The sequence below is a fragment of the Rattus rattus genome, chromosome 8, assembly GCF_011064425.1.
Source record: "Rattus rattus isolate New Zealand chromosome 8, Rrattus_CSIRO_v1, whole genome shotgun sequence".
NCBI classification, from domain to species: domain Eukaryota; kingdom Metazoa; phylum Chordata; class Mammalia; order Rodentia; family Muridae; genus Rattus; species Rattus rattus.
Window position 1 is genome coordinate 26,246,161 of NC_046161.1, and position 16,499 is coordinate 26,262,659.

General features: G+C 45.5%; 1 protein-coding gene across 1 annotated transcript in view; it reads left to right on the forward strand.

Moving 5' to 3' along the window:
• Snx19 (sorting nexin 19) overlaps positions 1–16,499 on the forward strand; it is a 34,655-nt gene that overhangs the window by 933 nt on the left and 17,223 nt on the right. The window contains exons 2-7 of the mRNA XM_032909272.1: positions 461–561; positions 669–788; positions 2,097–2,227; positions 3,121–3,217; positions 3,704–3,884; positions 6,191–6,320. Of these exons, the coding sequence (XP_032765163.1) occupies positions 508–561; positions 669–788; positions 2,097–2,227; positions 3,121–3,217; positions 3,704–3,884; positions 6,191–6,320 (713 nt within the window). The 5' untranslated portion in view covers positions 461–507. The remainder of the gene's footprint in view (positions 1–460; positions 562–668; positions 789–2,096; positions 2,228–3,120; positions 3,218–3,703; positions 3,885–6,190; positions 6,321–16,499) is intronic.

Here is a 16,499-nt window from a genome sequence, read left to right on the forward strand (position 1 = left end):
AGCTAATATTGGGACAAGCTTTAAAACTGTGCCTGATTCTCTTCTCCACACTTTACGTGAGTTAGCTCATGTAATCCTCTAACAGCCTGAGGGGTAGATAGTGTCATTCCTAATAGAAAAGCAACAGTTACAGGTCCTGCAGCTTGCCCAAGGTCATTCTCACAGCAGGAATTAGAGCCCAGCCTCATGCTTGGGCCATTGGGCTTAAGAGGCCTGGTGTAAGTAACTGCAGCACTGTGTCTTCTCTTCACATGAGGAGAGTAGATCGCTGCATCACAGCCCCGAGGACAGTGGAAGTCCTGAAGTTAACAGAAACCCAAAGCCAAAGCCTAGCGAAATACATCCAGTGATTGATATCTTTAATATTTACCGCAACAAGTAATTGATTGTTTTCCATGAAATGTCTCTGTGTGGACGCTAAGTGGATGAATTTGCTGTTTTGGTTTGCTTTGCTTTGTAGACGTGAAGGGTCCAAAAAAGCTCTTTCCAGATCTCCCATTTGGAAACATGGACAGTGACAGAGTAGAAGCCCGGAAGAGCCTCCTGGAGTCATTCCTGAGGGTCAGCATCTTCCCTTCCCGCCCTGCTCACATCCTCAGCCCACACCCCAACCCAGGGCTCTGAGACTGGGCGCCTGGGATTTCTTCTAAAATGTTTTTCTCTTGCAGCAACTCTGTGCCATTCCTGAGATTGCCAACAGTGAGGAGGTGCAGGAGTTCCTCGCTCTGAACACAGATGCTCGGATTGCCTTTGTCAAGAAGCCGTTCATGGTCTCTCGGATAGACAAGGTAACAGCAGAGCCACTGTGCTCGGCTTTGTTCCTGGCTGCAAGTGTGAGGTGTGCATTAGAGTGGACACTGCTGAGGAAATCAGAAGGGCTTAGTAAGAGGGAGCCCAGAGAAAGAGACGATGGAATACGTGGACTAAAATGTTCAACACCTGTATATGTGTGTATATATACAATGATATGATATTGTTCTAATGAAAGCATGTAAGGCTAGAAGTGGGCCTCCTCATCTCGGCTGAGAGACAAAAAAAAAGATGAAATTCCATATGATAGGTATTAGGGGACATCCTTCATGGGGAAGAAGCCAAACCAGAAAGAGGTAAAACCCCAGAGTTCTGAGCAGATGTGTCCATTGGCTCTTTCCTCGTTTCCTTACGAGGAACTTCCCTTGTTATTGCCTGGTTCTTTGCTTTTGGCTTTTTGAGACAGATCTCATTAGAGCCTAGTCTGGGCTGGAACTACCAAGAGTTCCAGCTGCTCTCAAACTCGTCCTTGTCCTCAGCCTCTCAAATGTTGGATCACAGGCAGGTGCCATCACATTCAGCGAGGCTATTGTGAGCAAGGCACTGTACTAATTTCCAGTAAGGCCAATGTGGAAGGCACAGACTAAGGCCCTCCCATCAACTGCAACCCTTGTGGCTGGAAGGAAAGTTGTCTTACATGTGTGTGCTGTGCAGCTCGTGCATTCACCCGTATATAGGTGATTCTTGTTTTGTTACAGATTTGTTTTTCTTTATAGCAATTCCAGATAGCTGAACCACAGGCCTGAGGGACTTTTATTCTTTCTGTACCTAAATAAGAGAGTTGCTTGATTTGACTGCAAACCTAGCTTGTTACTCAGAATGCTTGCAACATGCTTATGTTATTTAAGCTGCTAAACTGTATTTTCTTTTTGCCTTTTATCATCTTCATTTTTCTTTCCTTGGGTACCTTCTTTATTTCTACTAATTCACACTTTGCTGTCAGTAATTTGGAAACTAGGAGCCCCATTTTCACATAAGAAGTAAAAAAAAAAAAAGCCTAATTAAAAGTATTCTGTAGCCTGAAGAACTCTCTTGAGTTTTTCTTCTTCTTGTCCCTTTGGCTTCTTGCCCCTTGGTATGTCTTACTCTGTAGAGAAGATTGTTCTAGACACAGAGACAAAGTATTGATGCCATTGGTTGGTGGCTGATTTTCTCAAAGGCTCAGGCTCTGGATGGAGAGCTCTCTTCAGCCTGTGGTAAAGCACAGAGGACGACTGTGCTTCTCTCTAGCACTGCCCATCAAGGACGTGCATAACCAGACTGATCCTGTACCTCCAACCCTGCAGATGGTGGTGAGTGCTATCGTGGACACCTTGAAGACAGCGTTTCCTCGCTCTGAACCCCAGAGTCCCACAGAGGAGCTGAGTGAAGCCGAGAATGAGAGCAAGCCCCAGACAGAAGGCAAGAAGGCTAGCAAGTGAGACGCCCTTCAGTGGCCCGGGCTCCTGGATCCCCAGTCCTCAGCCAAAGCCCCCTTCCCTTCTCCAGCCCTAGAAGAGAGGAGGTGCTTGCCACCCACCAGCTTCTTAGCAACGCCAGAGTCTGGCTTCCACAGTGCTCTACCCCAGGAGTCTGAGGTGCTGGGAAGGCAGCACTACTGAGCGTTTGCTCCCACTCACGAAACCTGGGCCCAGATCACTGGGAATTTTTGACTAGAAGGGAAAAGTGTAGAGGCTGGATGCTCTTCTTTTTGTAGAAATTGAGATGTTTCTTTCCTACTAAGAATCGAGGCTTATAATTTATGTGTTTGCCATCATTTCTGGAAATTTTGGCTCAGAGAGTACTTGTCCAAGCACTAAGCAGGAAAGGGCTAGGACGGAAACCTGCAGGGTGTATTTTAGTAACTGTTTGATTGCTGCTGCTCTCTGCCACATTCCCGTCCCAGCTGGCCTCTGGAAGCACTCCACACCAGCATGTGGGAGGCAAGGAGGAAACAGCACCATTCCTGAAAATTCCGTGTAAATGTTGCCCATTGAGGACAGAGAGAGAGAGAGAGAGAGAGAGAGAGAGAGAGAGAGAGAGAGAGAGCCATGACACATGACAGACTAACCACTATTTTACTTGACAAAAGTCCTTTCATAGGTACACTATAGACACAGTAAAATATGACACTGCCTTTGAAGAATTGCCACGTATATGTTGTTTGGTAGATTTCATCTTCTAGGTAGTTCTGAGCACACTAGGCCCCACCCCTACCCCAGAGGAAGCAGATGTTTCTGTTTTAATATGTTGTCATTACTTGCCAGCCTCTCTTTTTAGGGAGCAAGATCATGAATTGCATTCTGTTCTGCCTTTGTTTTTCTCTGCCAGGTCCAGACTGAGGTTTTCATCCAGTAAAATTGCCCCCGCGCTGAGTATAGCTGAGGCACAGGACAAGATTCTGTACTGCCTCCAGGAAGGCAATTCGGTAAGAACCTGAACCAAGAGAACTAGAATTGCAGCCTGAGGTTTTGATCCTGCAGATATAGTATGTAGAAGGCATCTCTAAAGTCAAAGAAGAATCAGGTGACCAGGTCAAAGACTTAGCTGATATCTGAGTCTTAAAATTTTATGGTAAAAGCATTTCCTCTGAGTGCTTAGAAATTCTATCAGGTCTGGATTGGCACGTTGGCTTCTTTAGGTAATGGGTTTGAGATAATGGTAACAGGATAAAAAGGGAAAGCAGTTCCTAGGTGAGGACAGGTGATCCATCCGTGTACAGAAGTGATTATCCCAGAACAGCCGGGTGTTACTTGCAGCTTGGGTAAGGAGTAGAGGCTTTCCCGAGGTGGCCATGGGTTAGCAGACTCTGTGCATGGGACTTTTTCAGGTGACAGACAATGGGAAACCCAAATGCTACCTTTATTCCAACTTGTGCATTCTTGCTGATCTTTGCCACTTGCTGTTTGTTCAGGAGTCAGAGGTCCTGTCCATGTCTGGGATGGAATCTTTCATTGAAAAGCAGACAAAGTTACTGCAAATGCAGCCAGCGGAAGTCCCAGATAAAGAGCCCCAGCAAGTCCCCAAAGAATCCGTGGATAGTGGTTTGCTGGATAAAGCTGTGGTATCCCAAGAGCTCAACAAGAATGACCCAGGTGAGTGGCAAGACCTTTGCTTCCACAGCAGAGAGCAAAGGAAGTGTCCACTGGGACTCAGGGTTGGCAGACTGTGTAGTGCTGACCTCTGCTCCACAGAGATCCACATGTTGAAGTTCTCCAGAGTTGGAGGTGCTGTGGTCCAGAAATAGAGATGGATTTTGATCTAGTCAGGCAGCAGGGAAAGATTGGTATGCATAATATCAGTGTGTTATTGCTGGCATGAGGCTACTCTTTTTCTAGACAACTCCCTCTGCCAGTGTCTGTGGTACCACTTTCCTGATGTCTCTCTCTCTCTCCCTGCTTTCTCCCATCTTCTCTCACCCTCTCCCTCTCCTCTCTTTGTTTCTGTCTCCGTCCCTCTCGGGGTTCCTTAACAGCATTCTTGAAATTAAGTTTGGGTTGTGTTCTTATTCTGGGTCCTCCAAGTGATCACTTCTGGACTGTCAGCTTCTGCCTTTGATGTGTACCCATGATGCCTAGCTACCAGATGGCATGCATACATCTACATGGATAGACCACAGAACAGCTGAAACACGGCATCATCACATGGATTCATCTTCTCCCACATCTGCCCTGCTTTACTTCCTGTCATTGCAGATGAAGCTTTCCACTTCCCCAGGCAAACAGGCAGAAGAGGGGAAGGGTCTGAGTCCCACTTCCAAGCATTTTCTTCCCAGATGTTTCCCACAGAGGGAAAATTCTAATGTTTAGTGACATAGAACTTTAAAAGAAAATTTTATTGATTAACTAAAACAAAGACCTGCTAAGACTAATTGATGATAACATCTTGAGGGAAGATTTTGTGGGATGAAGAAGAAAAACTAATTTCATATTTACTCCCAGATGCTCAAAAACAAATCACCTGGCCTCTGCTATGTGAACCTCAATTTAAGTATGTGACAAAGTGGGACTTCTAGTTAGCTATAATTGTCAACATGACACAGCCTAGATGAAAACCTCAGTTGGTTGAGGAATGGCCTAAGTCAGATGGCCTGTGGGCACGTTTGTGAGGTCTGGCTTTGATTACCAAAGTCTTTGTGTTGTGGAGTTTATCATTTTCTTCAACAGGACCTTGTGATTCTGTTTGCTTTACTTTTACTGCAGTGACTACATATTACCACAGGGTGGCAGCTGCAGACAGATGGCTGAAGACTGGTGGCATTGAGGAGGTGGTTTCCTGAGGGAGGAATAGTCTGCCTTTGAGCAAAGATCTAGAAAGCAACTCATATTTTCCAGACTTGACATTCACCAATTTCTTTTGCATTTGGAAGACTTTAGGGGCCACAGATGAACTCATGTTTATGCTGGGCTGGGCTTGAACATCTATTCATTGCACCTATTTACATACATGCATACATACATGCATACATGCATACAGCACAGAAAAAGAAAATATGTCCTGGGCTGAGTCTAAAATGAAGTGAGATTCAGTGTTAACAGATCTGCCCAAACCCCAAAGTGGTCTGTGTTCTAAAACACCCTTGGAGGAGAAGAGTTGGTGCAGGCTGGTCCAGAGGATCCCCATTGAGGCTAGACTAGAAGAACATTGATGATGATGATGATGATGATGATGACGATGATAGCATCAATCAATCACAGCAGAAATGAATGCCAGACACCCTAGTTGTTTCGGAACATCAGCGTACCCTGGGACACTGGCATGAGGTGGGGATCCCGCACAGATTTAAAGAATAGATACTTCTTTCCAGTGAGTAGATGCTCAAGATAGTTCAGCCCAGCATAAACATGAGCTCAGCTGTGGGCCCTCAGGTCTTCCAAATGGGAAAGCAATCCGGTAAATGTCATGGCATTTTACTGGAGGTGCGGTACTCTTCCTAGAACCGCATGTTATCTCAAAGTCAGACTCCAGCCTGCTGCGCCCCACCCCACAGCTCTGTGTAATGGAGGTGGCTCTCTAGGAGAATAAATCCCAGTTCTTTCCCTTGATGAGCCCAGCTCTTTCCATTATCCACTGTGGGGGTGAGTGGAAGGCACAGAGCCTTGCCAGTTCCAGTTAGTCAGCAGTTGTGAGCCAGCATCCTGGAGAAATACAGGGGAAACCGATGCCAGATAGGTAAAATAATTATGTACAAGACCTGTCTTGACAGAACATCAGAAACTAGTTGTCAAATCATACAGAGCACATAACTGAGTGATAGATACAAGCATTTCTTGATTTATGTTGTGCGAAGGGATCTCAAAACTCAAGGATAATGGCAAGAAGCTAGAGAAGACCTGGCTGCACCAAAGCTCTGAAAGACGAGAGGTCTCTTCCTGAGTTACCTATGATGCTTTGTTCCCAGGAACAGAGACAGAGTTAGCTGACACGGCCTTCGATCTGATCCTCCTGCTGTTAATGGAGCAGTGGAAATGGCTGTGTACCGAAAACATGCAGAAGTTCCTCCGCCTTGTTTTTGGAACTCTGGTTCAGAGGTAAGATTGCTGAGCCTTCTGTCACTTTAGAGCCTCGTTGCTAAGAAATTGGACATGAAACTTGCTTCTGTACTAGGAAGATTTTACTATAGCATTTAAAGAGCCTGCGACCTCAGCATTCTGGGGATGCGGGGAAGAAAGCTTTGTGTGACCACCACCTTGTCTAGAGTTTGAGTGTATATAATTCTCTGAGGTTTCTGACCTAGATAGCACAATGAATTACAGACATTGCCTCTGTTCCTAGAGTGCTTTACCTCAGTCTGTCCACTCCAGTACATCAGTGTAACACATTAGAGATTCCTCACATGAGACACCAAAGTCTGTCAACATAAAACACTGGTGATTATCTCAGTCACCACTATGCATTGGTGTGACATTAGGAAAAGAAATTAAAGCCCTTCCCCTTGGGTCATTTAATCAAAAGTGAGCCCAATTCTTTCCCAAGTCTTCTGTCTCTCTGTAGCCTATAGTTTCTGGCCTAGCTGATTGTGTCTGTTGTGTGAGTTTAAATCTGGATCCCCATGCTTTGTCTGGATGCTGTTTCTCTGTCTGTGTGTCCATAACAAATGGCTTCTGCTCTGACTGTATCAGCATCACAGAAAGCATCACATGGCGAAGGCATGATGCTTTGCAGAAATCTTCAACAGAGTTCTACAGGATGAAGTCACTCACTCTAACTGACCCCAAATAATACAGTACTGAGTTATTCAGTAACACATAGGCTGCTTGTGGTGTTTATGGTGGATATTTGTTTGATAAGGTTGCTTTCAGCCTACTTTCTGTTTTTAACTTTATTACCATAGGACACATAGGCACATGAGTTACCTTTGGTCAGGGCATGAAAGAATACATAAGATTAAAGCCATGCATTATCTCAGGTAATGTAACCTTGATTACACGGGAAATCCAAGGCAAGGAAGGTTGGTTGGTACATCGTTCACTTAAATCCAAGTTAAAAAGGTGGAGAACATATAGTTTTAAGTTTCATGTGACCTCAAAGTGTATTATTATTAACTCAGCTGCAAGGACTAGCAAAAGTTTCAGCGTCTTAGAATGTAAAAGATAGTCTCATAACAATATGGAACCACGCTCTGGGCTCAGTTTCCCAGCTTTATATCCCCAGGCCCTGATTCTGTCTTTCATTGCTGGGCAGTGGACATTTCTCTTGATTGTACATAGTGCTGACAAGACGGTAAAGCAGAGAGAGAAACACAGACTTGCAGCTTAGCTTTGTCAGGGCCTTACAGAGAGCCTGAAAGATTTATGAATAGATGAATGCTTCTATGACTGATTTCTTATCCATCTTTAGGACCTTCCCTGTTCTCATGCTTGACATAATAATAAACACCTTTTCCGATCCTGAAGACCAGATGTCATTCACTTTTTTTAATGCCATCTTCTCTCACTTTCCCCTGAATTAAGGAGCCCCCTTCTCTACTCACTCTTGTTGACAGTGATACTTATATAAATTAGCCAGCTTCCCCAACGTCATGATTCACAGTAGGTTTTCTTGTTCCCAGGAGACATTTAGCAACACAGGGGGAGGTTTGGGTTGTCACACAGGGAAGGAGGGTTGAAATGCCCCCTGGAAGGTATCTGGTGGGTAGAGATGCTGCTTGATTTCTTAGTTACATAGAACATCCCCTGCTGTACTCCCCCACCCCACCCCTCTGCACACACAGTGATGACATAGTCTTCCCACAATGCCTCTAGTGCTAAGATTGAGAAATTACTCCTTCGCTGTTATCTTAAGAGCCACGAGGACCTGCACAGGTACTGGGCCTGGTACAGCCTCTTGAAATATCTGGCTGAATAAACATTTTCCCTCTTGATATTTTTTGTAGTTGTAACTCTAGTTCTGTTGTGTTTTACTCTGTTACCTGTGAGTGTTGCTTATTGGGCTTTTATTTCTCTTCACCCTTTATTGAACTTCCCTTTATTGATCTTAATGCTTTCAAGAGTGAAAACATCCTCAGTAATGTAATCTGAAGTCTGGTAGAGTATGTCTAAATGGCATCTTGTAATATGTGAGCACTGGGGACCCCACTCCTCTGACCATGTACATGGTGAGTTGGCTTATGAACCAAGAAGCTATTCGGTAGGAACAGGACAGCATAGAAACATGAGGAGAAATTGGAAAAGAAATTGAGATCCATAATTTAAAAGTTAGAAGAAGTTAAGTTGCAGTGTGAATAACCCAGAATATTAAAGGACTTGGGCCACTCCAAACTCAGAACTCAGACCTTTATCTAGTTCCAAGGAGACCACTGAAGTCTTGCTATCTCAAAGGGAAGTTTGATCTACAAGGCACACCCCCAGGGATACATTCACAGAAAAGGCGAGCCTCATTTCAGCATTCAGGGCAAGTGCATTACCTCAGCTGGGGCAGATGGGATAGGAAAGGTAATGATTTGCTAGTGTGAGCTTTCTCTTGGCCCATTGGTAGGAATTTGTCTACATAGTCTTATAACATTCAACTCTACTTTAAAATACTGTCATACTGTCCAACTGGGATTCATTTCAGTCTTCTATCTTCAGTCATTCTTTTAAGTATTACTAAAGGCTGGCCAATAATGTACAAAAAAGACACGGGCCCTACTGTTTTAAGTTTTAAGATGTAATGAAGGTGAGCACAGAAACTCAGGTGTCACCTTAGGCTGAAAGTGAGTGGGTAGCAGAGCCAGCATTCAACCCAGTGCTCAGAGCCTCGTCTGCACTGCCACAGGCTACCCCCATGTTTTATACTCTCAGCTTGGTTTCCCCATCTGGAAAAGGGATCAATAATGCTATTTTCCTTTATATATACTAAAAAGTACCCAAAAATGATATTTGTTCGTCAGACTAGGAAATGATTAAAACATGTGTTATGTTTCTAATGGCTCCAAATTAGTTCCACTCTGTGTATTTAAGATCTCCACCTCACATGAGTCTTCTGTTGCCTACTACAGTCATCATCGCTTTTGTGCCTTACTGACCAACACAGAGTATCCAAACAATGGAGGCCTCATGAGGCCTTTGAAGCTGATTTATACCAGTGGGTTCTTTTGTTAAAACAGCAACCAGGAAAGTTCCAGAGTTAACTCTGAAGCAGAGCACCTGTGCCCTAGTCCAAGACACACAGACATATACCGTACTCAGTTTTAGTCATGTTTTCTAGATTTACTGTTCCTGATGAAAAGAGTATGAGAGTCAAACTACGTACCTTCTCTTTCCATCCCTCCACCTGGACACTTCTGTTAGCCCAGTTAGCCATACAGACAGCTGTCTGACGAGTGCAGAGTAGTGACGCCCATAAGTGACTCTACCTGTAATGGGACCCAAGAGGATGCACCTCTGAGTGCCCCTGGCTACTCAGCTTTTCACTTTCCATTCTCCGGGATTCTGTTGTTTGCTTCTGTTTTGTTTTATGAGGTGGAGATACTATTTGGAAAAGCAGGAACATTGCCATGTGTTTGGTAGCAGTAAATGGCCTGAACAAAAGAATCTTGTGGCCACCCTAGAGAAATCTGTAACTCTGGTCAGTACTATTGTTCACGCAAGCTTGGTTGTTGTCGTTGTTCTTCAGGGAGCTTCTGCCAGAAAGGTCTGCTTTTTATCTACCCACTTTCTTCTTGGCCATTTTACTGTCTGTTAGTGCAAAGTTTAGAACTGTGGTGGTTGGCACTGTACCCCACCCTTCCATAGGCTAAACTTAAATGAGAACCACCTCCTTCCCTGTTTAAGACCCCTTTTTACTTACAAATGGTTTTCCCCATCTTTTTATTGTGTTTTTATTTGGCTCTCAGAATGCAGTCTAGCTTTATAATGGTCTAAAGGCTTTTGTAATAGGAGGAAAAAGAGGGGGAAATCATGGTCTTTGAAGAATGGACCATTCCTCTCCATCTAGAGGCTTCAAGGTTTGACTCCTATAACCCACAGTCTTCCATTAACAAGTCCCCACATGTGTAGTCACATGAAGAAAACAGGGCTCACTTCAGAAGTTAGTATTTCAATGGATAATCTTATCGGCTTATATCTATTTACAATGCAGCAAATGTCTATTGAGAGATTAATTCACACAGACATTAAATGTGACATTTTGAGCCTGTTTTACAGTTTAATCCATTTAAAGAGCTCTGTGAAAGGCTATTACAATCTCTTCTTCTAACCTGGGGAATCTATGGTTTGTAAGGAATTGGGGTTCTTAAATCAAACCATAAAGTTCATAAAGAACACATGCATAAGCCAGAGTACGCTTTCCACTTTCCATCTGTAGTGACTCAACTTTCAGGATCAGATCTTTGCCCCATGGCTTCAAGGATAAGAACCAACCTGAAAATCACTGTTCTGAGTGGCAAACATTGCCTCAGAGGAGATGATCACAGTCTACAGACTCCAAACTGCATGCACATTTCTCCAAGGAGCAAAGATAGCACCTCTGACTTCTGATGGTAGGCTCCATAATTGTCCCCTGGGCAAACCGTACTCATTACTTTTAAAAAGGTGTTTGTGTGGTAAGCAAAGAGGCTGGGAATTTGATCTCTACTGGAGCTGCAGGAAACACACACCCAACACACCTACCCTGACCCCACTACAAGGGATGGCATATAAGGTCCTAGTGTCCCGTGACTGTCACTCACATTTCTGTCTGAAACCTTAAATACTGAAGCCATATCCTTTTGCTAGGCACTTTGCTAGGCTCCTGCCCTTTATGTGCTTTAAGAAACATGGTGGCCATCACTGGCCACAGATGGCTGCTATTGCTACTTTACTTTTCCTGAGCACTGTGCAGTCTTGGTGTCCAGGAGGGGAGAACCACCTAAATGTAGGTGCTATGCCCCCTTAAAATGTCCTCACTTCCCCTATCTGGCGTCATTATCTCCACACAGACATGCTTACTTCTGCTGCTTCCTCACTCCCTGCTCCCTTAAAAGACCTATATACAGAGCTGCCCTGACTCCAGGGACTCCTGCCAGATTGTAAGCACACTCTCGCTAGCTGCAGAGGCGGGGCAGGGGGAGACAGAGTAAATTCAACCTCATGACCCCTCCTTCTGAGCCAACACTGGAGGAGTTCTGGTCTGTGCCAGGCTTATAAATCTCCCTTGATTGTTGATGGTGTGGAGAGAGTGGGGGAGGAAAGCTCAAGAGAAGTTAGATGCCCAAAAAAGGCATCGTTAAGTCAAAGGCAAGTGTTGCACGCATGCGTGGCTGACCTGATGTCGGCTTCTGTGTTGGGAACATCCAATTATGTAACAAGGAGAACTCCTTATTTGGGAGGAAAGGGGAGTGAGGATAGCAGTCTAAGCCAGGGAACGAATGAATCCAGCTCGTGCAAACGTCTTGTGTCTGAAAACAGAAGAAATTTTACAATTCCATGTATGCATCAGAATTGGATGTAGGAAACTGGAAAAGTACTCAGAACTAGTCTGGGTTGGAGTGAAGGAGAGATGTACTGTGCCCCATTGATGGTAGAGGGTTTGGGGCAGGAAGACCCAGCCAAGGTAAGGGGTAAAATTATTTTGGAGCCCTGATGTAGAGAAAAGGAATGAGAAGAAGCTGGAGCTCCCTGCCGAGATGCCCAGAGCCGTGCCATGATAAAAATAGGAGCCAGGCCAGCATCAGAGTACGTGAGTGCCATGTCCACGGCTCTGCCCTCCCTGTGGCCCCAAAGATGGCATCAGACCCTGTGTCAGAAGGGCAGCAGACACATTCCTGGCGTCTTCGTCTACATTTCTTAAAGTGAGAGTGAGAGAAAATGAATGTGTGTTTGTGCATTGGGGGCATCTGGAGATGAAATTACCTGACATTGTAGAGAGCAAAGTTTCAGTGACCTGGGAGGAGAGGAGAGTAAAAAGTACATAAAGTCACTAAATACAGCAAGAAGAAGAAAAGGACATGACAGTTGAAATCCAACAAGCAATAAACTGAGGAGAAAAAGTAAATATTAAATGGCAATTTCTAGAGCTTATGCTAGGTCATGGAGTCTTCTTAGGAAAGCTATTGCTCAACAAGCCATCTCTCAAGAAAGTGTAGAAGGTGGTGGCAGAGATGGGACCGTTGGAGTCTGTGGGCTGCCCCGTGGGATACCTATGTGTGTGTGTCTCCCAAGGACAGTCAGCAATGGCTGACTCCTATGTGAACACTATTGCTGCTCTTCCCTTATGTCACTCTCAAGTCACAGGTGTTATCTAGGTAGAACTCTGCTCCAGCTGACTTTCTTGGTGCATATTTAACAGCCCAAGGGGCCCTTGTGACATTAGTTACTTATTAAGGGAAACCCAAGGCCTGCCACCCAAAGGACACAAGCAGTTACAATAGGAAAGAACCTGGCATTTATTACATTCTCACTAGCAGGTCAGCCTACTCCTTACTGTATGTGCCGATGTGCAGTTCTACCTGATAGACATCCCACTCACTGCCTGAACAGTTCCTTCCGCACATGCTGCCTGCCTCCCTTTTGTACAGCTTCCTCACAAAACACAACCTGCTAAACTCTGCCTCACTACCCTCCAGGGTCTTAGTCCCTCCTAGTCTTTAGTTTTCCTCAGACTGGTCTCTGGGTCAGATGCATCTGATGGTACTACATACATCCATTTCCATCAGCAGGCTCTGACTTTCCTCTAAAGCACTCCTGGGCCAGAGGTTAGTCTGTCCCAGTCCTGTCCACAACTAGAGAAGGAATATCAAAACAGTTCAGTCACCGGGAGACAAGTGCTATGTCTCTTTACTCTAAACCTCACTCCTTCCAGTTCAGCTCCAGTGTCGTGCATTGTGTCACACCTGACTTCTTCCTGTGACAGCTTCTCTTAAAAAAGCATATGCTTTTGTGGGAGCACCAGATCCTTTAACTCAAGTAAGTCTTCAGTTTCTTGTATTAGGTCATTTCTGGCCTAACCATATCATTGACTTGGGCTGATTTTAACAGTGCTGAAATTAGAAGTTCTGTGCAGGGATAGCTTCCCTCAAATCGTATCATGTCTCCATGATTGGAAGGAATGCCACGCCCCATCCACTAGGCCTGTCACAGGGAAGCCCTCTGTGGCTGGGCCAGGAAGGACCCCAGCAGTTTTGTCTACCATATACACTGTCTGCTTTGCATTTGGGGGATGTCACTTGCTCTAAATTCATATTACGTTAAAGACACCTATTACCTGAGAATCTCCACTTACTGTGGTAATAAATAATATTACAGTATGTTATAATGTAATATAACATTGTAATAGATGTATAGTAACTGAGTTTCTGTTGCCTGTGAATTGTGTGTTCTTCTGTGTATTTTATAATGTTCTTAAATTCTCATATATTCCAATGGAAGTACAGCATAATTTATAATAAAATGAAGGAGAAAACCAGAATATTGGGACATTTAAACCCAAAGAGACTGTCATTTCTTAAGCCACATTATTGGTACTTGGTCCCTACCTGCAACTACAAATAGGAAGCTGACAGTCTGAGGTTTTGGCAACAGCATTAGACTATGTAAGATTCTTGAGGGCAAAGATTCTGCTTATTCAGAGTTGTGTCTCGAACTCCTACTCTGACACACTGAAGACACTGCCTGAAATTACGTTAAATGAGCAGATGTGCAAGATCAGATGCAGTTCCATTTGTCTCAGTACGTCTCATGACTAGTGAGAACTCCAGGCATCCTCAGCAGTGCCAGGGGACAAGAGGCACGAAGAAACAAAGTCCTCCCAGACTTTTCCCATAGAATGTCCGCAGCTGATAAACTGAGCATCTCTAATACCCAGAGCTATGGTTGGACCTACTCTCAGACTCTCCTTTAGGTATCTCCCACAACAGGACCATTCTCCTTCCTGAAACAGCACAGTGCCCTTGAGCATCTTGGCCCCACTGTGAGGACCCACTGGTGCTATGCTCTCGGGGAACTGACCCTGATGTTGCACAATGTCTACTCCCTACCCCCATCCACATAGAGAGAATGTAGGCATTGAAATCAGGCAGACTGCCTCACTCTCTGTGTGACTTAGGGAACAATCTTACTCACTGACCGGAGTTGTTTGGGAGAAAGCTAATGTGGAATAATTTTAGGAAGAGGAAGGCATGTTTGGAGCTGGACCTTATCAGACAGGTATTGTTTAAGCTAAGTAGTATTTCAAATGGTGCAGCACGTGTAAATGGAGCACATTACTTATACTTTAAATAGAAAATAACTCATTAATTTTGAATATTTTTAATCTAGTTCTCTGAATGATGCATGTCTGTGGCTTGGAAAATGAATGCCAAAGTTCTCCCTGTAAACACCAGGTGGCGCTGCAGGTTAAGAAATACCATTCCCTTCTGTAAGGAAGACTTAATTTCGCAGAGTAGTTCTGCCCGGGTGATGATAATACCTAAGTGTTGTTCCATAATTGAGAAGCCACTCCATGGTGTGGGTGACATCAACAGGCTGAGTGTCCTTCATCTTTCACATCCCCTCTTCTCCCTGACCTGGTGGGTCCCAGCACACTGTTCTCTGGTGGCCTTTTGAGTGGATTCCATCCCTTAAGAGTTCAGTGCTGGAACTGTTGCATTCAGAACAGAATGAACTAGAGGTCTTTGGTAATAATGAGTCTGTCAGACATCTGAATTCTGGAAGAATTTTGTCAGTACTCTGAGATAGCCCATACTTAGGCCCTTTGGATCCTAAAGCCTTAGATATGCATAATACATCTGCTCAGAGCCAGACTGCCCTGGTGCTAGGAGCCTTAGGAGCAGATCATACAGCCATGGGAATTTCATGTTTCTTTCAGCCAGGCACTGAGAGCCCGTGGCTCACTGCTGTTAGCCTGCCTTAGAGAAGCAATCCATATTAATGCTCACTTTTGATCCCCTTCCCTCAGATTCAGTCCGGGGCTCCCACATGCTAGGCAAGTGCACTGCCACTGAACTGTACTCCATTATGAGCCTCACTCTGTCCTTAGAGTTGCCATCAAATGCCTGTCAGGGAAGAAAGTTGGACAGTGGAGCACTGAAAGAGCAGGTGTGCACTCCCAGCAAAGGAGCAGGTGTGCACTGCCAGCAAAGGAGCAGGTGTGCACTGCCAGCAAAGGAGCAGGTGTGCACTGCCAGCGAAGGAGCAGGTGTGCACTGCCAGCGAAGGAGCAGGTGTGCACTGCCAGCGAAGGAGCAGGTGTGCACTGCCAGCGAAGGAGCAGGTGTGCACTGCCAGCAAAGGAGCAGGTGTGCACTGCCAGCGAAGGAGCAGGTGTGCACTGCCAGCGAAGGAGCAGGTGTGCACTCCCAGTGAAGGAGCAGGTGTGCACTGCCAGCAGAGGAGCAGGTGTGCACTGCCAGTGAAGGAGCAGGTGTGCACTGCCAGCAGAGGAGCAGGTGTGCACTGCCAGCGAAGGAGCAGGTGTGCACTGCCAGCGAAGGAGCAGGTGTGCACTGCCAGCGAAGGAGCAGGTGTGCACTGCCAGCGAAGGAGCAGGTGTGCACTGCCAGCGGAGGAGCAGGTGTGCACTGCCAGCAGAGGAGCAGGTGTGCACTGCCAGCGGAGGAGCAGGTGTGCACTGCCAGCGGAGGAGCAGGTGTGCACTCCCAGCGGAGGAGCAGGTGTGCACTGCCAGCGAAGGAGCAGGTGTGCACTGCCAGTGAAGGAGCAGGTGTGCACTCCCAGCGAAGGAGCAGGTGTGCAGCGAAGGAGCAGGTGTGCACTGCCAGCGAAGGAGCAGGTGTGCACTGCCAGCGAAGGAGCAGGTGTGCACTGCCAGGGATGTGCTTCAGTCTCACTCCAAGGGCATGGCAGCAACAATGGGCTGCGGCTCTCAGGGAGAAATAGGGTTCCCTGTGCCACAGCCTTCTGTGTAGTGCAGCATCAAGATTAGCCCCCAACAGCCCTTCCTTTCTTCCCGGTGTCCTTTCTAGTTTTATGCATTATTTCCCTATGCTTTTTAACTATAGCAGATTCGCACAGAGTGCCACCACGCAGAAACCCTGGAGCTGCTATAATGCCATCCTTGTGTCCTTAGTATCTTTCCTTGGTGTCAGGATAGCCTTCAACTTGAGAAACTTTTGAAAAATCATCCTAAAGACAGGAAAGCAGAAGCCAGGGCCATTAGATGACACCCACAGCAAGTGGTTCCCCATGCTGCTCACTTTTCTTCCTCTCCTGCTCCCCTACTAGGATTTCTTGTATTTTTCTCTTGCAAATCTGTTTCTCCTGTTGATCCATTTTCTACAAGACTGATCTTTT